The 26,451-nt window shown below is 37.7% G+C and overlaps 1 protein-coding gene across 10 annotated transcripts in view; it reads left to right on the forward strand.

Annotated features, from left to right (window-relative positions):
- Nucleotides 1–13,793, forward strand: part of cadm2b (cell adhesion molecule 2b) — a 462,204-nt gene extending 448,411 nt beyond the window's left edge. For 4 of the 10 annotated variants that reach the window (XM_005157473.6, XM_005157475.6, XM_005157474.6 and 1 more), the window contains 3 exons: nt 11,562–11,684; nt 11,806–11,911; nt 12,413–13,793. In XM_005157473.6, coding sequence (XP_005157530.1) covers nt 11,562–11,684; nt 11,806–11,911; nt 12,413–12,518 — 335 coding nt within the window. In that variant the 3' untranslated portion in view covers nt 12,519–13,793. 10 annotated transcript variants of the gene reach the window in all.
- The last annotated feature ends 12,658 nt before the right edge of the window (nt 13,794–26,451 follow it).

The following is a 26,451-nucleotide window of genomic DNA, read 5'->3' on the forward strand; positions in this document are numbered from 1 at the left end:
TCTGTGTGGAGTTTGCATGTTCTCCCTGTGTTCGCGTGGGTTTCCTCCGGGTGCTCCGGTTTCCCCCACAGTCCAAAGACATGCGGTACAGGTGAATTGGGTGAGCTAAATTGTCCGTAGTGTATGAGTGTGTGTGTGTGAATGTGTGTGGATGTTTCCCAGAGATGGGTTGTGGCTGGAAGGGCATCCGCTGCATAAAAACTTGCTGGATAAGTTGGCGGTTCATTCCGCTGTGGTTACCCCAGATTAATAAAGGGACTAAGCCGACAAGAAAATCAATGAATGAAACCATTTAATTCAAAAGCAATTACATTTACACATTCTACAAAATTTAGATTACAATAAAGTCATGAATATTTTATATGATTTTCAGTAAAGAAGTTTTAATTTTCTTCATTTTAAAAAGTATTCATCAAGTGTATTTAAATGCACTGCATATAACATTTAAACTCTAACGTGCTGATGTTTTTTTTAGCTACTTGCAACAGGGTTTGTACATTTTCACTACTAATATGGACGTTTCTAGGACTTTCAAGTAAATTTTCCTGACCTAATGTTTAAATATACAGTACGTAATAAATAATAAGAAAAACAATGCTTGTTCAAATTGATTACATCATATTATAAAACATGCAACAATCAACTTAGATTACATTTACTTTTATATCTAAAATTTATTTTGATAATGTTTACACAGCACTAATAATCTGAAAGCATGTTTTATAGAGCCTCAAAAATAATACATTTACAAAATACAATTTGTACATCCAGAACACAATTCACATTTACAAAATACAATGAGTAAGTTGAAAACATGATTTATAAATACGCAAATCCAATTTGTAATTTAAAACACTTCATAAATACGCAAATCCAGTTTGTAACTTTAAAATATAATTTAGAAATACACAATTCTAATTCGTAAATTCAAAACACGATTCATAAATAAACAAATAAATCATTATTTCATTCATTAATTTTCTTTTCGGCTTAGTCCCTTGATTAATCCGGGGTTGCCACAGCGGAGAGAATCTCCGACTTATCCAGCACGTTTTTACGCAGCGCATACCGTTCCAGTCACAATCCTTCTCTGGTAAAAAATTTTCCAGTTCCAAACACGATTTAAAAAAACACAACCCCAATTCGTCAATTTAAAACACGATTCATAAATACAAAAATTTAATTCAAAAATTTAAAACACGTTTCAAAAAAACACAAATCCAATTCGTAAATTTAAAACACGATCCATAAATACACAAATCCAATTTGTAAAATCAAAACACGATTAAAAAATACACAAATCCAATTTGTAACTTTGAAACACAATTAAAAATTCACAAATCAAATTAGTAAATTTGAAACATGATTCATAAATACGCAGTCCAATTCGTAAGTTCAAAACACGATTCATAAATACACAAATCCAATTCATAACTTTAAAACACGATTCATAAATACGCAAATCCAATTCGTAACTTCAAAACACGATTTATAAATACACAAATCCAAATTGTAACTTTAAAATACGATTCATATATACGCAAATCCAATTCTTAAGTTCAAAACATGATTCAGAAATACATAAATCCAATTCGTAAAAGTAAAACGTTATTCATAAATCCTCAAACCCAATTTGAAAATTGAAAATATGGTTCAAAAATACACAAAATTCAATTCGTAAATTCAAAACCCAATTCAAAAATACACAAATCCAATTCATTTGGCGAAATATTTATGATTTTTACTTGTGAATTCACAAATTGTTTACAAATTTTCAATTTTTTTTTTTTTTTTTTTTTTTTTTTTTTTTTTTTTTGTTAGTTTAGAGATTGATCTGGTTCCATAGTTTTTGGCCAGGAAAAGAAAAAACATGTGAAGACAATGAAACTAAAGACAATGGACCTACATAAATTTAAGTATACTGATACCTGTTAAACAAATTTTCATGACTTTTCCAAAACATTGTGGGTTTTTCTGTTTTTCCAAAACTTTTCCAGGCATGTCAAAATTGACATTTTCCAGGTTTTCCATGACTGTATGAACCCTGTTGCAAATCAGATGTTTTCATTTTGAATACATTCGAAACTTTGTATTTCTTCTGAATTGTTTTTACATTTTACATAGTAAGTGAACATTTTTTAGACTGCTCATTAGTGTACTACAATATACACTCACCGGTCACTTTATTAGGTAGACCTTACTAGTACCAGGTTGGAACCCCTTTGGCCTTCAGAAATGCCTTAATCCTTTGTTCCATACTTATAGATTCAACAAGGTACTGGAAATATTCCTCAGAGATTGTGGTTTATATTGACATGATGGCATCATGTAGTTGGTGCAGAGTTGTCAGCTGTAAATACATAATGCGAATCTCCTGTTACACCACATTCAGTGGGTGCTCTACTGGATTGAGATATTCCAACTGTGGAGGCTATTAGAGTACAGTGAACTCCTTGTCATGTTCAAGTAACCAGTCTGAGATGATTCACGCTTTATGACATGGCGTGTTATCCTGCTGGATGGAAGTATTTATCAGAAGATGGGTTCACAGTGGTCAAAAGAGATGGAGATGGTCAGCAACAATACTCAGGTAGGCTGAGGCATTGACACAATGCTCAGTTGGTACTAATGGGCCCAAAGTGTGCCACGAAAATATCCCCCACACCATTACACCACCACTACCAGCCTGAACCGTTTATACAAGGCAGGATGGATCCATGCTTTCATGTTGTTGATGCCAAATTCTGACCCTACCATATAAATGTTGCAGCCATTGTTTTTCCAATCTTCGATTGTACAACTTTGGTGAGCCTGTGAGGCACCCGGTGTGGTCATCTGCTGCCGTAGCCCATCTGCTTCAAGATCCAACCTGTTTTGCATTCAGAAATGCTCTTCTGCATACCTCAGTTGTAACGAGTGGTTATTTGAGTTACTGTTGCCTTCATCAGCTCAAACCAGTCTGGCCATTCTCCTCTGACCTCTGGCATCAAGGCATTTGCGCCCACAGAACTGCCGCTCACTGGACATTTTCTCATTTTTAGACCATTCTCTGCAAACCCTAGAAATGGTTGTGCGTGAAAATCCCAGTAGATTAGCAGTTTTTGAAATACTCATACCAGCCTGCCTGGAACCAGCAAACATGCAACGTACAAAGTCACTTACATCACTTTTCCTCCCCATTCGGATGCTCAGTTTGAAAGTTGTCTTGACCATGTTTACATACCTAAATGCATTGAGTTGCTGCCATGTGATTGGCTAATTAGATATTTGTTTAAATGAGCAGTTGGACAGGTGTACCTAATAAAGTGACCAGTGAGTGTATTTATATACACACACACAAAAAGGTGACTTATTTAGGAAAGCATGATCAAACACAATTTCATTCTTAAGCACAAATAAATGTGTACATCCTTATAATTCTGTAAAGCGTAAATATTAAATTAGAATTTTTTTATTATTGATTTGTCCAATGCATTGTTAAAATGTTTATTTTTATATGTCTATCTATATTACTATTGATATCTGAACTTTTAAGCATTTCAGCAAACACAATTCACCGTAAATAGTCAAATCCATAGTCAGATCTCCTAAATCAAGGAACTGTACCGTTCTAAACTGCCCCCCCATGAAATTCTCTGTTCTTTGAACTTTAATTTTCACCCAGCTTTTATTTAGCCGCAAAACAAAGCACAATGTTAATTGAACTAAATGGGTTCATTTACGTGTTAGAAACGGCTCTGCAGAAGTCCCTGTTCTACACATCTCCCAGGGTCACTTTGCCAAGCGCAGCACAAGCGAGAGCCATTCATCACTGTGAGCTAATGAGAGCAAGTTCCAAGTGCAATAAAGACACATAGTTAAAGTTTACACTCTTGCAGGAGCAATGAAATGGCACCCAATGCAGGGCCAAAAGGTGCTTTGTCAGGACATGATCGCTCTAGGTCGAACAAAAGCCATTTTGTCCTGAGCCTTTCAAGTGAGGTTAAACGTATAGTTTGGCTGAGAATGAAAAAGCATCACCCTCCTGATGTCCCATACCCGTGTGTTTTTCTTCTGTGGCAAACAAAAGGTGAATTTCATTTTCTGAATGAGGACAAAAGCTTCAAAAATTACACAAATCCCTTATACAAGTGTCATGGCTAAAGTAGCAAGTACCATATTTACAAACTGTTGCGATTTGGTGAATCCCAACTCCATTGTTTAAATGAACATTTGAAAAAAGCTTCGAATTTTGTGTGTTTGCAACTACACTTCTAGAACTGTTTTAGAAGCAGAGTTCCTGGCTGTGTTCTATTTTCACTAGGGATGTAACGGTATCAGAATTTCACGGTACGGTAATACCTCGGTATGAATGTCACGGTACGGTATTTATTGAATCATTTACAGGAAAAAAAAAGTGCCAAAAGTGTCAATGACATACAAATTAGCCATCTATCTGTTAGCTTTGAAACAGGAACTTCAATTTTAATAACAAAAAATTATTAAACCATGTAAAAAAATAAAGTTTCAATTTAGTAGTGTTGAAAACTCATCACATTTAACATTTAATCACTCACTTAGATAGAGATGGGTTTAAAGAAAAATTATCATATAATTATAATCTGGTAAAAGCTGGTATCTCTGGGTATTTACAATGTCCCCTGCAACAGAAAAAACCCTTCTCATTTGGGACTGAGGTTTCTGGGACAAGAGAGATATGACTTGGCCCATGTTGACAGCAGTGGGGTAACGTTGTGCATTGTCTTTCCCCCACTTGAGAAGACAAACCATGAGTGAGATAGAGGTCTCTTTGCGGTACAAGTCAATGTCTGCATCAATCTGAACAGTGTGCTGTGTTTCTGCAGTCCCCATGACTGTTATTAGTCGTATTCCCCAACTTGCAGGCACGTGCACACATAGGGCTCAACCTGTGCAGTGCGCATGCCCTTTTCAGTCTTGGATAGAAAATGCCCTTCCAAAACGATCAAAAGTGCCCCCGCGACGCGACACAACCTCCGTCCAGTCCAGCCCTTCAGTAGGCGCGCGACAACACCTCTCTTGAGTATGCGCGCTCAACCCCCCCTCGGCGCTTTACAATACGCGCGCCACAACACAGCTGATCAGAACGCGGCGACAACACCCGCTTTAGGTTCGATCATTTCCATCTTTTTTTCATCTCCGCTACTAGCAGCACACTCCATTTCCGCATTACTGGATCTGTAGCGACAACAGACCGCAAAGGATTATGGCCACGCCGGGGCTGATGGGAAATGAAGTTTCAGCTACCTCCCGTTCGCTTCATTCGCCTGAGCAAATTTTCTCTGAAGACCTATAGTTTTACCGAGTCATGCGACTTCGGTAATATCGAAAAAATTTAATATTGCGGTATGACGATATTTACAATACCGTTACATCCCTAATTTTCACTATGCCCTATTCCTTTCAAATGCTTCAATGTCCATTTTGAAAGATTTTCTAGAAGCTTAAAGTTCAATCTCTCACGTTTCACGTCTTTGGCCTCAAAGTTATTTTATTATAGTTCTGTTCTAACATTCTTAAAATTGACAATAGCGCTAATTTTGTAGTTCACTTCAGAAACATGCCATCAGCAGAGCAGTGACAAAAGTTATAAGTTATAAGACTTATGATCCACAAATGGAAATCTTTGTTACATCTCCAAAGCTTGTGAAAACAAATTTTATAGCACATTTCTGCATTGGTTTGAGTTTGCCAAAGATGTTATAGTAGAAATTTCAACTAATAATAATAAACATTAAAAAAAGCAATAGCCTCCTTAATAATAATAAATAATAATGTTTTATGTAAATGTTATTACAGGCAACAAATAAAATGAAAATATATATTTTACATCATTGTTTAACCATAATTCAGATTTAAATGTGAGACTGGCCAATGTGTTACTAAGTGGTTTTATGTTTTGTTTACAACAATAATGTTTGTGAAAGAAATATCGGCCCTATATAATTCCTTAAATTTATATAGCGCATTTCTGGACACTGAAAGCGCTTTACACATTGTGGGGAATCTCCTCATCCACACCCCAGTGTGCAGCATCCACCTGGATAATGCAACGGCAGGCATATTGTGCCAAACCAGCATAAGTATTTTACGTTTTGTCAGTTTAGTGGCTAATTCGTATAAATTCATTCAGTCGTACGAAAATCTACGATTTTAAAAAAGAGGCGTGGCACCCAACCCCACCCCTAACCCCAAGCGTCATTGGGTGATGAGCAAATCGTACTAATTGTACGAATTAAATTGTACGAATTAAATTATACGAATTCATACGAATTAGCCACTAAATCAAAAAGTTACGAATTTGCTGTAAGATTGCGTTGGCCAAACCGCACACCACACACTAGCTGATTGGTGGAGAGGAGACAGGGTGATGAAGCCAGTTATGATATGGGGATGGTCAAGAGGTCAGGATGCTGGGGTTAAACCCCTACTCTTTTTCATTTTTAACAACCACAGAGAGTCAGGACCTCGGTTTAAAGGGCCATGAAACCCCATCGTTTCAGCAGGGTGTTTTCACACCTCTACTTTGGAAAAAGTCAGAAAAGTGTCCAGGTCTGTTTAGGGGGGAGTGTCGGAGGAAGAAAAGAGGCTTGGTGTGGGAGTGTCTATTTGAGCGCGCTGAGTTTCAGAGTAAAACATACACCCACAGCGGACAAAGTGACTGTGTTTACATGGACATCTGTAGTCGAATTATTTGCCAAATTATTAAATGGTGGACTTTAACTGCAGTTTGGCTTTTTCATTCAGGGAATTCATTCATGTCCCTCGCGACAAACGAGATATTTGATTAGAGGAACTGCTCTAAGCGTGTATTTTTCATGCAATGTTTGATACCGCACGGCGAATGAGAAAAAAAAACTCAGCATTTCCCGGAAACTTAGATGCACACGGCAGGTAGCGTCAGAAAGCCGCGTGTGTTATTCCGGTCACAAAATCCTGCACGAGGTTATAGTTTGGTTGTATTGCAAACTTGTTTACACTCGGTGCAATAGTTTGTTCGATACGAATAAAATACGAACTGAATAAACAAAGAGCACTGGTCGCTCACTTACCAAATCTGTAGAGACAGGACAATCCACAGCAACTAGAGCCGCGTCTTTATTAAGAGAAGACTACAAGTGAATCCGGATCTCAGCGTTTGCAGATGAGAACAGCTCTCAGGTAAACAATGTTCCTCCTTAGACACGTAAGTTATTGTTGTCGAGCGTCGCGTACACTGTTAATCCACACGTGACTCCAGCTGCGCTCTCACAGAGAGAAAATGAAAACAAAACTTAACTGCAGCAAACTATAAAAGCAACACTTCAACAGCTTCAAAAATTCGTTTCAAACCGGAAGTACGAATTTGCTTGAAATAACGCAAAAACAACCAATTTACACTTTTTAGTGAAATATATGTGTCCTAATAGTGTATTTAGCTGTGTGGGACACATATACGACTGTCAACAGCTCAAAAAATGTGTTTTGGTGTTTCGTGACCCTTTAATGTCTAATCCAAAAGCACTGAGCTGTATAGAGTCCCCATCAACATACTGGGTTGTTAAGACCCGCACAGACTGCAGGTTGAGCACCCCCTGCTGGCCTCTCTAACACTATTTTCCTGCAGCAACCTAGATTTCCCATGCGGTCTCCCATTCAGGTACTGACTGGGCGCAGCCCTGCTTAGCTTCAGCGACTATGTAGAGTTGCAGAGAGCTAACTGCCAGCAAATATATGTGCTGTTAAGTGTTTCAATTTCACCAAAAAGTATACTGGATTAAAAAAATATGTCTGCATGTGCATGTAAAACAATATCATTTGAACAACAACAACAACAAAAATAATCATATAATGTCGATTTTCTATGAAGAAGTTGTTACACCACCCTGTTTAGAATGTTATTAAAGAGCCCATATTATACATGAAATAGGGTCATATCTTGGTTGTAATAGTCTCCAACAACAGTCTAATATGCATGCAAGGTCAAAAAACACTTTCATGGTCTTATAATCTGCATTTATTTTTACCTAATTATTCCAGCGACTCCCGTATGAATCGTCCAGTGATTCATTTGTTCCCAAACCCCTCCTTAGCGCGAAGCTAATCTGCGCTGATTGGACCAATGACAGTCTGTTGCGATTGGTCGACTGCCTTCAGTCAGAGAGTGAAATGCCCAACAGCTAATCAGCAATATAAAAGTAATCATAGTTCATACACGCTCGATAGTGTAGGCGTGGATTTTAGCTGCCAGTGGGTCAATGTAAATGGACTTGAAAATACAGACGACTAACTATTTTATTGAGCAAAAACTCCAAAAACTGTCGAGGAGATCTCCTAGCTTGTCTCACTCTGCTCTTTTCACAGACACACACACAAACACACATATTGCCCTTGTCCTTGCATGCGCGCACACACACACAAAAACACACACACACCTGCGGACGACAGCGCGCGCGCGCGCCCACACACAAAAACACATACCTCCGGACGACAGCGCACGCACGCACACACGCATGCACACACTACCCTCGTCCATGGAGCTCCGTAAACAAAGCAGCACGCGTCGTGTTTTTAACGTGACTTTGCACGCGATAAGAGAATATAGCCAGTTAACCTGTTACAGTACACAAATCCCAACTAAATACATTTGCAAGCTAGAGTAAACGAGGCAACAACTTTAACCGCACGTACTTACACTTGAGAAATGGAGGAAGAAACCCATCCTGACGTCCATCAGTAAGTTACTTTTTTCTGTTCCTTCCTTTAACAAACGCCGATGAAGTATTCTTTGTAGCATGTAGTTTGCAGAAGTTTCCAGTAGTTTCCAACTGCTTGGTTATAATGCTGAGGTTTCATCTTTGGGTAGAGACTCGATAATATCCATCTGTAGTGTGACTTCAATCGACCAGCATGTTTGTGTGTGTGTGTTTGTGTGTGTGTGTGTCTGGGTTTCTATGTCGAGGACGGGGCCGCAGGTTTAAAATCTCCCGGGTTGGCGCGTGCACGTGAATAACTTGGTTTCGTTTGTACGTCATGGCGAAACACATAATGACTCTGTATCAAGGCGACTCGTTTGAAGCACTATGAGTCGACTCTTTTTTTAGATGAATCAACCGTTTTAAACACTGTACTCTTACAGATTTAAGCCTTAGCTGGATACTTCACTTCACTTAGAGCTGTGTTACACACTACATGGAGGGGAATTTTCAAAAACCCAAAATATGGGCTCTTTAAACAAACATTTTAACTAACGTGGTTCAAGTGACAGATCTGCAATATGGGTTTGGATAAGCCCTTTTGAATGATTTGTTCACTATAGTTACTGAATTGGTTCAACCCACTGACTCTGATTTTGCAGTGATTAACAAAGAAGCTTTAATTTAGTGAACAACAACCTAAAATATGTTTCCAGTCCTCACTGTCGTTATATGACGCAGAGTTTGCAAAACACCAATCAAAAATTCACCTTTTGAGTTTCGCAGTAGAATTTTCGTGTAAATGAATCCTTCTGCACATTGGAGGCAGGTAGTGACAGGACTAGCTGTCTAGAAAACTATGCTATCCGCAATGGGAGCTTAAGACGCACGACTCCAGGTGGCGATTTATTCAGCAGAAGTTCAGAGGCGACCGAATTCACCCTAGTCTGCGCTCGCTCACTCAAAGTTAAACCCAGGAGACAAATCAGCCTGCCGCAACCCCTGCCGGTTTTAAACTTGTTGTATATCGCCAAGGATTGAGTCACTTTGGTGCTCGCAGGACTGTGTGAGATATGACAAGTTTTTGGTAGCTGTTCAGCATTCGTTTGTAATGATAAATCCCCCTCCTCCCTCCTGCTGCCTATTGAAAGTCAGTATAGAACATTGGCTTTGAATTGATGTTGCTCAGGCACCAGAACTCAAAGCAGCAGGACATACTGGGGATGGTTTTTCTGCGATACAGCATGGAATAAACATCAGTTTCCAATTCCTCCATTTGACTGCATGGGGAGTCGTAATGCAGTATTATATATATATATATATATATATATATATATATATATATATATATATATATAGTACACCCCTCACAAATCTGCTTTTAAATAATATTTTTCTAGGATGCTTTAAAATAGTATATGGGTGCAAATATATTACATTACTCAGTAACAGAGCCAAATCTTTAGCTAGAAACTTACCATAACAGTTAAAACTTTGTACACTCAAATTTACGTTAGGAAAATATAATATAAAAATCTTTAAAAAATTTTTTTACAATATTCTGCTTAAATTGAAATGCATGTTTCTATTTCTTAAGACGTTCAGTGATTAAAATATTATTTTAATAAATATATTTGGTCAATAATTCTGTTTTGTTCAAATGCACCAAAATATATTGATTGTATTTATTGAGAAATTGATAAAAATATAAATTTTCATTAATTTATTTGTACACGTATAACAAACTGTAGGTAATGCACAAACAATGTTCAAATACATTTCATCCTGTAAATTCAACAAGTTGTTATTGGGAACAAAGTCTTCATGGGAAATTCTCATGAAATAAGTGTTGGTAGTAGTAGCGCAGTAGGTAGTGCTGTCGTCTCACAGCAAGAAGGTCGCTGGTTCGAGCCTTGGCTGGGTCAGTTGGCTTTTCCCTATGGAGTTTGCATGTTCTCCCAGCATTCAGGTGGGTTTCCTCCGGGTGCTCCGGATTCCCCCACAGTCCAAAGACATGCGGTTCAGGTGAATTGGGTAGGCTTAATTGTCCGTAGTGTGTGAATGTGTTTGTGGATGTTTCCCAGAGATGGGTTGCGGCTGGAAGGGCATCTGCTGCTTAAAAACTTGCTGGATAAGTTGGCGGTTCATTCCACTGTGGCGACCCTGGATTAATAAAGGGACTAAGCCGACAAGAAAAAGAATGAATGAACAAAGCAGCTGCTTTCCATCGCACCAGCAATAAGATCCAATGGACAGCCGATCGCTTTCACTCCATAATGGCAGAATCTGGGGCTGTTGCTGGGCGCTGCTGTTGCAGTGAAACGTTCTATTGAGTGTCGCCTCTTGGTGATTCTAAGCTCTTTGGCTAAGCTAAAGCTGGCAGACTTAAAAAACGACAAAACTCAACTGTTTAACTTTAGAGTAGTTGTAAAATGAGCCTATGTGTTCTTTTAATGTAACTTATTTGGATTAATTTAATCACCTGCAAGCTAGAAAAAGTATGGTTAGCTACAAAGCTAATGATTCCTCTACAACTCAGCACAAAAGTAACACAAAAAAATCTCAATATCTCAACAAATGATGTGACCCAGTTCATCTTCAGGGTGATTTGTGAATGGCTTTAAAAGATCTAAATGGCTTCTCAGTGTCGCAATATAAAAACAGTATCAGCTGAGGAAGGAAATGACTGCCTGCTCCAGCTGAGAAGCTTACCACTGTATTTAGTGGATTGTGGGAAGAAATGAATCGGTGCTTCTTATATTAACACACCGACCCATAATTGGCTAATTATAGCGGTTGTTCCGCTGGTGTTTAAAGCGTGCCAGAGAAGCGCATTTTGACTGGGTTCTCTCCTTCTATCTCCTCCAGATCCCAACGCTCTGACGCAGCACGGCCCCGACCACGCGCTCATCGGCGGAGTGGTGGCCGTGGTGGTCTTCATCACCCTGTGCTTCATTATCGTCTTGGGCCGATATCTGGCCAGGCACAAAGGTACGCCTTCCCTCCCCCCCTCTCTCTCGTCCCCCTCTCACCTAAAGTGTGCAAAATGCTTCAACATGTCCACTGTTGTACCTTATGTGTCTATGTGACCTATGTGGGACTGTGTGGACAGGGACATACTTAACCAATGAGGCCAAAGGAGCGGAGGACGCCCCTGACGCAGACACTGCCATCATCAATGCGGAGGGGAACCACGCACATGCAGAGGAAAAGAAAGAGTACTTCATTTAGCACCTCTGTTTTTTCTGTTCAGTATTGTCACGGCAACACTGCGATCCAGCAGAGGAGGCGTTCTAGCGCTCCGCTCCCTCACAGCACTAGTCTGGTCTGGCTTTCTCTCTCTTTTTTGTCTCCTCGACTCCTTTTGGAGTCATTTTGCCAGTCTCTTTGAGGCCAAATTGGATGTGCCGCCTGCTGCAAAAGAATGTTGCCTTTTTTTAAAAAACAAAACAAAACAAATCTTAATCATTCAAACAAAAAAACGAACGTTAAAAAAAAGATAAAGATATCAGTTGAGTTTGTAACTGTAACACCAGGTCCATTTAGGCCAAAAAAACCCTATCCCATCCTTCCAAAATGCCCCCCCGTTTGATTTGCCGAGTGCCAAAATATACAGACATGTGCTTGTTATGTTTGTTGCTGTGTTTATTTATTGAATTTCCCAGTGAATACTGATTTCTCAACCACCCTCACTGTGCCTGTTATATACCTTTTTACAGATATTACCAGGGAGCGGCAAGAAATGTGGTTCATCTCAAGTCGGAAAACCTTGGCTTTGCCAATAATTACGCTTTAAGACAAGAATATGTGAGATGTATAATGTAAATATCATGTACTGTCTGTTCTTGTGTGCGTGTCTGTTGTTTTCCATTGTATAAGTGAGTGATTTTTATCAGCTGCCCCCTCGACCCTAGAATTAAGAATGTGGCCAAGACATACGGACAATTCTATTCAATTGTACGGACACCCGAAAAACAAGACGGCAGATTGAAAATGGCAGGAACTCGATGAAGCACAAATGAGAATTGGTGTGTGACCATTAGAAGAGAGATCATTTTCTATTTCCGTCATACCTGTCTGTATATTCTTGCACTGTTAATACCCTCCCCCACCCTTGAGCGTTTGTTTCAGACCTGAAAATGTATCAAACGTAAGCACAAAGTCATTGTAAAATGTCATTGGTTTAGACAGTCTCAGGATGAAAAAGAAGAGCCTAATTGAATTTGTCTTTTATCACTTGAGTGAATGATGAGTTTTTGTTCTCACTTTGTCAATCGATCTGAATGGAGGAGTGTTTCATTTGGATTGGCTGACTGACCCTTGTTAATACTGCTGTATATTACTTTGCTAAAGTGACTCTTGGTGGAATATTGTTAAACTATAGGATCCCATATATATACATACACACACATATCTATATATATGAGAAAACAAATGTCAAAAATATCTATTTGGAGTGTCCCATACTTTTAGTTCATATAGGTGAAGAACATATTTGTTTGTTATTTTGCTTTTGTCCCAACCCAGGGAATGTATATAATGTGTATATTTCAGCATTTAGTACGCTGTTTATTTAATTGAATTTGAAAACCTTTACTGCTCTGTTTTGTGTGCGACTCCATTTTAGCTTCTCGATACTACTGTATGTCCCGACAGAAACTTGTCATAATACTAATTTATTGGGTAAATCTGATGGACAAACACAATACATTACTATTAGTGCTTTTTCTAAGCTCGTGAACAGATAGGATCGTTTGTTCATGAGAAGGTCAGAACAACAATCACCATTATTGCCTTTGTGTTTGCAACAAAACATATGACGACCATACATTGAAGCTCTGGAGAACGCGTATCCTTCAATGTACGTTTTTACGAAACATCTTTCCAGTGTTCATACTTTATTTCACTCTTTATAACATCAACTAGAACTGAGACATTTTTCTAAGACCTTTTGAGTTGCGTTTTTTTTTTTTTTTTTTTGGTTTTGCTGTATGGGGAAATGTGTGAGGTTGCTTTTACATTAAATATCCAACTTTTTCAAACTATGCCTCTGTAAGAAAAGAAAAACTCAGAATACTGAGTAAAATATGCACAAACTCAGATTTGTTTCCTTCTTCCTGCAACACTTTAGTGTATCTGAATGAAGAACATTCTATCTATCTATCTATCTATCTATCTATCTATCTATCTATCTATCTATCTATCTATCTATCTATCTATCTATCTATCTATCTATCTATCTGTCTGTCTGTCTGTCTGTCTGTCTGTCTGTCTGTCTGTCTGTCTATCTTTCTGTCTGTCTGTCTGTCTGTCTGTCTGTCTGTCTGTCTGTCTGTCTGTCTATCTATCTATCTATCTATCTATCATTGACTTCAACTATAACCTCATTTGATGGTGTATAAATACACAGGGCTCTATTTTAACAATCTAGGCACAAAGTCTAAAGCGCAGGGCGCAAAAGCATTAAGGGAGTGTCTGAATTCCCTTTTGCTATATTACGGACGTACAAATACGCTCTGCGCCACTGCGCATGGTCTAACAGGGTTATGTTTATTCGCTTAATGAATTATGAGTGTGTTTTGAGAATAAACCAATCAGAGTCTCGTCTCTCATTCCCAGTCAGTTAGTTGCATCGTGACATGGCTCATTTGCTATTTACATGGCGGACTTTGAACGCTTCACTAGCGAGGAAACAGTTAAACAGACCATCTGCAGCATGAGGATAAAGAACTAGCCTTCTCCAATCGGGCTTTACTTTCACTTTCTCTCTCTCTTTTGTGGATAAAAAAAGTACACTCAACTGAAGACATTGATTAGCCTACATTCTTAATTTTGTTTCTTACGTGCAATGATTTGTTTCAAAACTTTATTAAAATTCTGTACTTATTTCCAGCAAACAAATAAATGAACAATAATAAGGAAATTTGGTTATATCTAAAACACATATCTTATGCCCAATATGGTCCAAAACCTGACAGGTGGACAAATCTATAAGCTTGTTTTTAATAAAACTAATATTAATATGCATGTAATAATTAATAATAATAATAACAATAATACTTATACTAATAATAACATTATACAAAAGCAAGTTGTCGGGAATAAACTAAAAAAAGATGAGAGATGAAGAAGGCATGAAGGCAGTGTGTTTTTATATTTATGTAAAAAATAATAATTTTTGTAATATTTTAATCCTTTAATCCTTTTCCATTTGTAAAGATATTTGTGTATTGCTCTACATCATGTGTGTATTAAGCAATGTGTTAGCGAGGCGCAAAACGAACTTGCTCTGCGCTGGACTTTAGACCTGCTTTCAGCTGGTTTATTGCACAATATATTTTAGTTCCTCAAAATAGCAATGTGATAACAATGCGCCTTAACACACCTCTTTTCTAGACTGGAACTCCCATGAGTTCACAAAGTGGTGCAAATGGATTTGCAATTTAAACAACGCGGCAAAAAAAATGGAAAATTAAGGTTGCGCTGGTCTGAAAATAGCAATCTGTCAGGGCAAACCCATCTTGCACCTTATTGCGTCAGGTGTATGATAGAACCCACAGTCTTTGTTTTTGTTTGCTTCATGTAGTTCTGAGAGCTGAGATGCATATTTTGACATCAAGGTAAGTGCATAAAGATCACTCACACACACACACACACACACACACTTTAGTTTGCTTTTATACTTCATTTAAAATCCAGAAACTAAGCTTTTATTGCACAGTCTAAAGAGTTAATGGTGCCAACTGATGATCAACCAAATAAATTACAAGCTTGACCTCATCCCAACAGGGAAAACCACCAACAATCAAAAATGCATGTTTATATGGTGTCATGGTTTTGTAATCAATGAAATGTGGTTATAATAAAAGTCAATGGGGCAAAAACAGCCAATAACAGCAAATTAGGGAGAAAAAGGTACACATTTTGTGTGTCTGTTTTTCACCAAATCAGTGATATCATTTAAAAATTTGGCAATTAAGGAGTTAAAATCCTGTAGTTTATAAGCATATCAGTAGTTTTGATCAGGACTGAGATTGATTAACAGATTTATAAAAAAATATAGAAAAATATTTATCAGGTGCATTTTTACAGCAGTTTAATTTAGGGGATGTTTTCATCCTGAACATAACAAAAAGTTGGTAAATTTGAGTGTATTGTTGAGTTTTCAAACAAAAACATTCAAAGCTTTTTCTCAAAATATGTGTCAAAATAAGATTTGTCACCTAAAATCATTCTGCTAGCTGAAACAAAGGAAAAGTTATGGCGAATTTAAGACAGAAAATCACCCCAGAATAGTTGAAAACATCCTCAACAGCGCATACAGTAACGGTTAAGCAATATTTTTTATCGATGGTCTACAGAACAAACCACTGTTTTACAAAGAATTACCCAATTACCATAACTTCTTAACCCATTTAACCTAGTTAAGCTAAAACTGCACTTTAAGCTGAATACTAGTGTCTTAGAAAAATCTAGTAAAATATTATGTACTGTCATCATGGCAAAGATAAAATAAATCAGTTATTAAAAATGAGTTATTAAAACTATTATGTTTAGAAATGTGGTGAATAAATCTTTCCATAAACAGAAATTGGGGGGGAAACATAAAGAGAGGGGCTAATAATTCAGGGGGGGGGGGTATATTTCTGACTTCAACTGTGTATATATATATATATGTATATATATATATATATATATATATATATATATATATATATATATATATATATATATATATACATACACTTTTTTCTACTTATATATTACACAGTCTTATTTTGCATTATAGTATTTGTTTAATACATGAGTAAATCAGGTCCTTGATCTGCAATGATGAAATAATCTTGCCACATATTTTGAAGTGCTCTTGTTTGACGGCTACATGCTGCCCTCATGAGCCTGATGCATTAAGTGCATGAGTGTGTACAAGAGCAGCTTCCCTCTCTCAAAGCTTTGTTTATTGTCTCCAACTTTAAGTGGCTTTCCGCTGAAACTTTCAAATCCTGCCCTTCTTTCCACTGTAGCAGCATCACGACAGCTTTACGTAATCCATAGTGCGAGTTGGCAGAGAAATTACAGCAAAGGATTTGGAGAGATCAAAGAAACGGGCAAGGAGCAATGCAGTGTGTTCAGCCTTAAATCTAGACTGAGGCTTAAGAGAATAACCCGCACAAAACCATTACTTTTCTCTCTGCACTCACAACAAAGATGATGCTGTATCTTTAAATATGAGTTAATACTTTAGTGGATGGAAATAGCTATTAAAACTATATATATATATATATATATATATATATATATATATATATATATATATATATATATATATATATATATATATATATATATATATATATACAGTTGAAATCAGAACTATTAGCCCCCCTGACTTATTAGCGCCCCTTTTTATTTTTTCCCCAATTTCTGTTTAATGGAGGGAAGATTGTTTCAGCACATTTCTAAGCAGTATAGTTTTAGAAACCTATTTCTAATAACTGATTCATTTTATCTTTATTATGATGACAGTAAATAATATTTTACTTGATTTTTTTCCAAAACACTTCTTTACAGCTTAAAGTGACATTTAAAGGCTTAACTAGGTTAACAAGGTGAACTAGGCAGGTTAGGGTAATTAGGCAAGTTATTGTATAACAATGGTTTTTTCAGTAGACTATCGAAAAAAAAAGTTAGCTTAAAGGGGCTAATAATTTTGTCCCAAAATTGGGTTTTTAAAAAATTAAAAACTGCTTTTATTCTAGCCGAAATAAAACAAATAAGACTTTCTCCAGAAGAAAAAATATTATCAGACATACTGTGAAAATTTCCTTGCTCTGTTAAACATAATTTGGGAAATATTAAAAATATGATATGATTTTTTATTTTATTTTTTTTTTTCTTTCTTAATGTGTTATACCTTTTCTATGGCCAATAATGTTTAAACTACCCAATAGCAATAAGTTAATTTAAACATAAGGTCTCCAGTAAGTCCCAGGGGTTGCAAGACGCTTGGCGATTTCCAAAAATCTAATTTATTTTACTATTAGAATTACCATATTTTATCCATAACCTACTGAAGAACAAAATAGTTAATAGTTACATTGTTAACATGTTAATGAGACACATCAAAAACAACATGCAAATAAAAAGCCATCAACCTTTCTATTTAAAGGGCCATGAAACCCCCTCGTTTCAGCAGGGTGTTTTCACACGTCTACTTTGGAAAAAGTCAGAAAAGTGGGCGTGTCCAGCTCTGTTTAGGGGGGAGTGTCGGAGGAAGAAAAGAGGCTTGGTGTGGGAGTGTCTATTTGAGCGCGCTGAGTTTCAGAGTCAAAACACACACCCACAGCGGACAAAGTGACTGTGTTTACATGGACATCTGTAGTCGAATTATTTGCCAAATTATTAAATGGTGGACTTTAACTGCTGTTTGGCTCTTTCATTCAGGGAATTCATTATTGTTCCTCGCGACAAACGAGATATTTGATTAGAGGAACTGCTCTAAGCGTGTATTTTTCATGCAATGTTTGATACCGCACGGCGAATGAGAAAAAAAAAACTCAGCATTTCCCGGAAACTTAGATGCACTCGGCAGGTAGCGTCAGAAAGCCGCGTGTGTTATTCCGGTCACAAAATGCGGTGAAAATCCTACGCGAGGTTAAAGTTTGGTTGTAGTGCTAACATGTTTACACTCGGTGCGATTGTCAGTTCGATTCGAACAAACTGAATAAACAAAGAGCACTGGTCGCTCACTTACCAAATCTGTAGAGACAGGACAATCACCAGCAACTACAGCCGCGTCTTTATTAAGAGAAGACTACAAGTGAATCCGGATCTCAGCAATGCAGATGAGAACAGCTCTCAGGTAAACAATGTTCCTCCTTAGACACGTAAGTTATTGATGTCGAGCGTCGCGTACACTGTTAATCCACACGTGAGTCCAGCTGCGCTCTCACAGAGAGAAAATGAAAACAAAACTTAACGTCAGCAAACTATAAAAGCAACACTTCACGCTTGTTTTGCCAATACAACGAAGCGTCTCTGTCGTCTAAACACTATGACAGTAATGAATATTAATGAAGTTGCACAATAGAGCGCGCTGATTGGTTTGAAACAAGCTTTACTCATGCATTAATGCAACACACTGTAAGACATAATAAGACACACTCTGGCACAGACGTCCAGTCTGCACGCTGGAATACAACGCTATTATGTCATGACCGTGACACAGCTTCAAAAATTCGTTTCAAACCGGAAGTCCGAATTTGCTTGAAATAACGCAAAAACATCCAATTTACACTTTTTAGTGAAATATATGTGTCCTAATAGTGTTTTTAGCAGTGTGGGACGACTGTGCATATACGACTGTCAACAGCTTAAAAAATGTGTTTTGGTGTTTCGTGACCCTTTAAGTGCGACCCCTGGGGTGATTACATTATATTAAAGACACAGCAATAGCTCCAGATGCAGCACATTGATTTTATGGCACCAGGCCAAACTTTCTGACACCTTTACTGCACTCACATACATTACAAATAAATAAAGGCCACAACTGAACATGGAGGATGATCTCAGAGTGGCGTTCTCTAAAATTAAAAGATGAATATACTTGGGCCTGTTGGTTTGTATGCACCATTGTGTGCAAGGTTTATACATTTACAACCACCTCACAGAAAATCAGGAGTCGTGAGTCACTGGCGTTGTTATTTTGGGGGTCGTGGGCTGAAAAGTTTGGGAAACCCTGCAGTAGGCTATATATCACATATTTCATAGGGAAAGTTTCACCAATTCATCTGCCATCTGTGTAATATCCCAAGAGACTTAATTATTAGGATTGATATTTTCCCAGAGCAGTTAGCAAGGAATATGATTTTGGCTCTCTTCCAGTATGCTGCAAGGCTGTAGTTGGAGATTTCGAAGCTGTGGCGAGGCCAGAAATCTCAGATTAGGAGGATCTTTCTGAAACAGGGTGAACTTAATTATGAGCCACTGTCCTGTAGGTGCATTTATATAGAAAACAGTAGAAAAAAAAAAATAAACACTAGCAAATTTCATTTAAAATTGTTCTATAACAGATGTACTTTACAATTATATCAGCGGGGACTTGATGAAAATGGACAATTGCAATTACACTACAAAAATGCAGGGTTTTACACAATTGATTCACGTTGTCCCAACACAAATCCATCAAGTAATGTCTCAAGTTTAAGTGGGTTGAACATTAAATAATTAAGTTTCTCAAGAAAATCTCTATTATTGTGTTGTTCTGGGTCATTCTAAATAATTCAAGAATTCACACTTAGCTCATGATTTAAAAAATAGCTTGTTTGTCATGCTGTCCCAAGAGAGAGCCCTGAGCTCAAGGGATCGGATTGCCGGGGGCTACCTCCTTTTTGCAGGGCGAGGGGAGATAGAGCTCAGGTTGATCTCAAAACTCCCCCGCTGCTGAGGCTGTGGTGAACTTCCTGAGAGTAAGACATTTAGAAAAAAAATTAAGACTCATTTAGGTTACAGCCATATCACCCTGCAGCCCAAGACCAGTTACTTACTGAATGGGAGACCACATAGGAAAATTAGGTTGCTGTCGCAAGTGATGAAAGTGAGGCCAGCAGGGGGCACCTGTGGTCTGCGCGAGTCCTCATGCCCCAGTAAAAGTGAAGGGCACACTTTTTGCACATGATGGGTCCAAAGTGTGCCAAGAAAATATCCCCCACCATTACACCACCACCAGCACGTTGATACAAGGCAGGATTGATCTATGCTTTCACGTTGTTGATGCCAAATTCTGACCCTACCATCCGAATAGGAACAGGAATCAAGACTCATCAGACCATGTTTTATTTTTACAATCTTCATTCATTCATTTTCTTGTCGGCTTAATCCTTTTAATAATCCGGGGTCGCCACAGCGGAATGAACCGCCAACTTATCCAGCAGGTTTTTACCCATCTCTTTCCCCTTCCAGCCACATCTCTGGGAAACATCCACACACACATTCACACACTCTCATACACTATGGACAATTTAGCCCACCCAATTCACCTGTACCGCATGCCTTTGGACTGTGGGGGAAACCAGAGCACCCGGAGGAAACCCACGTGAAGGCAGGGAGAATATGCAAACTCCACACAGAACCACCAACTAAGACGAGGTTCGAACCAGCGACCTTCTTGCTGTGAGGCGACAGCACTACCTACTGCGCCACTGCCTCACTATTTTTACAATCTTCTAATGTCTAATTTTGTTGAGCCTTTCCCTGCTGAAAAATCCAGCTTAAACCAGCCTAGGCTGGTTGGCTGGTTTTAGCTGGTCGACCAGGCTGGTTTTAGAGGGGTTTTGGCCATTTCCAGGCTGTTTTCCAGCCTGGTCTTAGCTGGTCAGGCTGGAAAATGACCAGCCAAATCTAGCTAAAACCAGCTTGACCAGCCTGGTTTAAGCTGGACATAGCTGGTTTTGGCTGGATTACCAGCTTGGCTAGGCTGGTCAAGCTGGTTTTAGCTGGTCATCTCCCAGCCTGACCAGCTAAGACCAGGCTGGAAATGGCTGGAAACCAGCCTGGAAATGGCCAAAACCCCTCTAAAACCAGCCTGGTCGACCAGCTAAAACCAGCCAACCAGCCTAGGCTGGTTTAAACTGGATTTTTCAGCAGGGTTGCCTCAGTTTCCTGTTGTTAGCTGACGGTAGTGGGTTTTCTTTTTTGGGGGCAAACTGTCATTTCTAAAAGCTTTATTTAGACATCATTAGCATATTCAAGCAGCTTAATATAAATCCGAAAACAGATCAAACAGGACAACGCCTAATAATAATCCCCTTTAAATTAGCAATTAGCATTAGCATTTCTGTTCCATTGTATTAAAATGCTGCTGTGGTCTGAATACACGCATCTATGATTATATGCACATGCCCTACGGTGGATTATCTTTCCTGTCTTTGTATATGGCATGAAAGCGACACTGTTGGAATATTTCTAAGTGCACACCTCATTAAAGATCTTTGAGAATGAAACAAAATGAAATAGGTAATTTGGAGATCTTTAGTATGCATAGAGGAGGTAAACAAATGAGATCACCTTGAAAGGACAATTAAGAATGGAGCTAAAAACCTGTCGGGCTGCACAGAGTAATTACAACTTAAAAGATAAATGATTGAGTTTTTAATGGTGTTCTGAATCTAGTTAGTCTCAACAAAACAAGGAACAATCAATACACCCACAGAAAACCACACATGTAGCCAATTGGTAGAGTTTAGTTTTAGAGTGACGGACGCTCAAATGGCAATGACAACTGGCACGGCGACCTTGGGCAGACAGATGGACCAACAGAAAATGGGTTTTTCTACTGATTAAAAGCAGTGTTCCCTAGACATGGGAGATTATTTAAATTCAGAGCAGAAGAGCAAACCAAACACAACTTTTATCTTTTTTAGGAAGCTTTAAAAAATGTTCTTTGAGACAGGACTGCTTTAGATATTCAATTCAATTCAGCTTTATTTGTATAGCGCTTTTACAATGTAGATCGTGTCAAAGCAGCTTCACATAAATGGTCATAGTAACTGGAACAGTGTGGTTCAGGTTTTAGTGTTTAAGTTCAGTTCACTTCAGTTTAGCTCAGTTCAGTGTGATTTAATCATTACTGAGAGTTCAAACACTGAAGAGCAAATTCATCGATGCATAGCTCTACCAATCCTGAACCATGCGAGCCAGTGGCGACAGCGGAGAGGGAAAAAAAACTTCACCTGATGAAGATTTAACTAAATGATGAAGATTTAACTTAATGATATAGATTTAACTTCCACCGAAGGATAATGTGTTTTTTTTTTTTAAGTTTGGCTTTGTTGTGGTTTATTTTGTGCACTGCATGCTAGGGATTTCAACAGAACTTTTACTTTTATAATTTTTGTTAGTGATTGACATTGTTATATGAATTTGCAGGTGAAGCAGGAAGTCCATCTTTTAACAGCAGTCTGTTATCTGATTGTGTGAGAAGCTTGAAAATTGGATCATACAAATTTCAAGAGTTCACACTTAGCTGATGATTGATTATAAGCAAGCTCAGGTAGATCTCGACAACTCCCCCTTGATAAAAACTGATGACTAAAATTGAATGCTATGAAAACATATGCTGCATGGTGAGAGATTAACTCTAGTGCAAAATTTAGATTTATCAATTTACTTGTTGTGCATGTTTTTGGAAAGTGGGAGGAAACCAGAAGACCCGGGGAAAACCCACGCAAGCACATGCAAACTGCACACAAAAACGACCACTGGCCTGTTAAAGGGTCACGAAACACCAAAACACATTTTTTGAGCTGTTGACAGTCGTATATGTGTCCCACACTGCTAAAAACACTATTAGGACACTTATATTTTGCTAAAAAGTGTAAATTGGTTGTTTTTGCGTTATTTCAAGCAAATTTGTACTTCCGGTTTGAAACGAATTTTTGAAGCTGCGTCACGGTCATGACATAATAGTGTGTATTCCAGTGTGCAGACTGGACGTCTGTGCCAGAGTGTGTCTTATTACGTCTTACAGTGTGATGCATTAATGCATGATTAAAGCTTGGTTCAAACCAATCAGCGCGCTCTATTGTGCAACTTCATTAATATGCATTACTGTCATAGTGTTTAGACGACAGAGATGCCACGTTGTATTGGCAAAACAAGCGTGAAGTGTTGCTTTTATAGTTTGCTGCCGTTAAGTTTTGTTTTCATTTTCTCTCTGCGAGAGCGCAGCTGGAGTCACGTGGGGATTAACAGTGCACGCGACGCTCGACAACAATAACTTACGTGTCTAAGGAGGATTATTGTTTAAATGAGACCTGTTCTCATCTGCAAACGCTGAGATCCGGATTCACTTGTGGTCTTCTCTTAATAAAGACGCGGCTCTAGTTGCTGGTGATTGTCCTGTCTCTACAGATTTGGTAAGTGAGCGACCAGTGCTCTTTGTTTATTCAGTTTGTTCGTATCGAACTAAGTTAACTATTGCAGAGTGTAAACATGTTAGCACCACAAACAAACTTTAACCTTGTGTAGGCTGCATAAAAAATACACGCTTAGAGCAGCTCCTCGAATCAAATATCTCGTTTGTCGCGAGGGACATGAATGAATTCCCTAATTGAAAGAGCCAAACTGCAGTTAAAGTCCACCATTTAATAATTTGGCAAATAATTAGACAACAGATGTCCATGTAAACACCATCACTTTCTCCCGTGTTTGTGTGTGTGTGTGTGTGTGTGTGTGTGTGTGTGTGTGTGTGTGTGTTTTGACTCTGAAACTCGCGCGTGCCCAAACAGACATTCCCACACTATCCCACTTTAGTTCCTCCAACACTCCCCCTAAACAGAGCTGGACACGCCCACTTTTCTGACTTTTTCCAAAGTAGAGGTGTGAAAACACCCTGCTGAAACGAGGGGGTTTCATGGCCCTTTAAAGGACCAGAACCGCTGACGTTCTTGCTGTGAGGCGACATCACTGGGCCACCGTGCTGCCCCATGGAGGGAAAGGTGAAGAGGTCAGCCTGATCTCACGAGAAAACGTAAGTATTTTACGTTTTGCCAGTTTAGTGGCTAATTCGTACGAATTCGTACGAGTTCAGTCGTACGAAATGGTACGATTTTAAAAAGGAGGCGTGGCACCTGACCCCACCCCTAACCCCAACCGTCATTGTGGGATAAGCAAATCGTACTAAATTGTACGAATTAGATCGTACGAATTCATACGAATTAGCCACTAAATGAAAAAGTTACGAATTGCCGTGAGATTGTGTTGGAAGAGGTAGGGGTGGAAGGGGGAATTCTTCAAATCGAAGATGACTGTAGTGAAAAAACCCTGGCTCTTTATAGTGGGTTAGGAATGGCCTGATTGGTGGATCATGCATGCTAATGCAGAACCAGCCGTGTTCAATCATAATCACGTGCTCCTCTCGAAATTAGTTTATGAATAAACTTCACTTATATGAAGTAAACCGACATGATTAATACATGAATAATCTGACCTCTTTTGGTGACTTATTTATTTATTTATTTATTATTAAGTGGGGTTTTGAGATAGGCCTACGTGTCATACAAAATTTTTAATTAAACACACATCGTTTACTAACCCTGAGGAAACTCTACATATATTAATTTCATACTATGCTCACGTCCAAATGAATAAAAAAAAAAAAAAATATATATATATATATATATATATATATATATATATATATATATATATATATATATATATATATATATATATATATATATATATATGGCAATAGAACGATTGCCAGTTGCATTACCACAGTTTCACTACAATAGAATGAGTATACATACTTTACTTAGTAGAGAAAAACGAATGTGTAGTTGCTGAGTGCTTTTTTCTTTAAATCTCTAGTAGGCTAATCTTCCAAATGGAAAATGAAACCATACTGGTTTTAAAGTTTACAATGTAACACTATTGGTTTGTACTGGATGTTTTTCTTTATTCATTCTGGATTCAGTCAAACCAGCCAACTTAACTTTGAAATGTGCATTCGTTACCATGCGACATTAATATAATGTTTTAAACATGTTTTTAAAAACATTCTTGTATCAACACTTTATAACAACCACACTATAGTTAATTAATTATTTCTTAAGTATTAACTCGACGTCAGACGTTAGTAAGCAGTATTAACTCGACTTAGACGTTAGTAAGCAGTTTATAAATACAGATACAAATGCTGTACTCTTGAATTAGAAGCACATTTTTTAATGTGCTTAATGATATTTTCATAGTTTGTTAATGATTATTTTTTAATTCTTTATTACTCTTTTAGGTTAAGTATTGCGTCATTTAAAAACCAGTTATTTGAGAGTTGCTGGTGGTTTTTAAATATTATTCAGAATGCGTGTAAATAATAAACTTTTCAAATGAACATTTGTACATCTTGTTATTCAGGCATATACTAATAGTTTGTATGTTAATAAATGCTTTATTAAGTCAACTTCATTCAGTTTTGTGACCAAATCTAAAGTGATTAGCTAATTAAAGGCTAATTATAGTTTAAACAGGATAAATAAATAAATAAATAAACGACTTTATTAATTTCTATTCATTTGAAGATACACACATAAAAACTGTATCAACTGAAAAATAAATCTTTGCAATCTTATGTAAAATAACATTTCTGTACAGTTTAAACATCACTAAATACCATTGAAAAGTTACATCATAATACATCGTTAAATTAATATGTTGTTGCTTTATCCAATTTTATTTAATTATATTTATTGCTAGTATTTTGACACTTCTGTTAATTGGTAATGTTTAAAGATTACAGTAATTAATTTATTTATTTTAGATACGATTGCAAACATTTATTGTTCATGTCATACTGAGCCTTTAAATGCCATTTATAAGGAATCTAAAAAGCATAAAAGTCCTCACTTTAGATTAGGTCACAAAACTGCATGAAGTTGAGCTAATAAAGCATTTATTAACATGCATAGTAAACATTACTATATGCCTGAATAATCAAATATATAAATGTTGATTTGAATCGATTTATTAATCGTTTACTAACTCATTCTGAGGTGCGTTTCCCAAAACCATCGTTAGCCAACTAAGGTCGCAAGTTCCGTCGTTGAAAGCATAGTTTGTTGATTTGCCGTTTCCCAAATCCATCGCTCAAACGAACATTCGCAAACTGCATCCTAAACTTGAGCACTCGCAACTACAGCTTTTAAACACAGCCTCAAGCGAAAGCTATAGGTGACCTATTATTTAAAAGCGGAATTTA

Source organism: Danio rerio, chromosome 15 (genome assembly GCF_049306965.1).
Source record: "Danio rerio strain Tuebingen ecotype United States chromosome 15, GRCz12tu, whole genome shotgun sequence".
Classification (NCBI taxonomy): domain Eukaryota; kingdom Metazoa; phylum Chordata; class Actinopteri; order Cypriniformes; family Danionidae; genus Danio; species Danio rerio.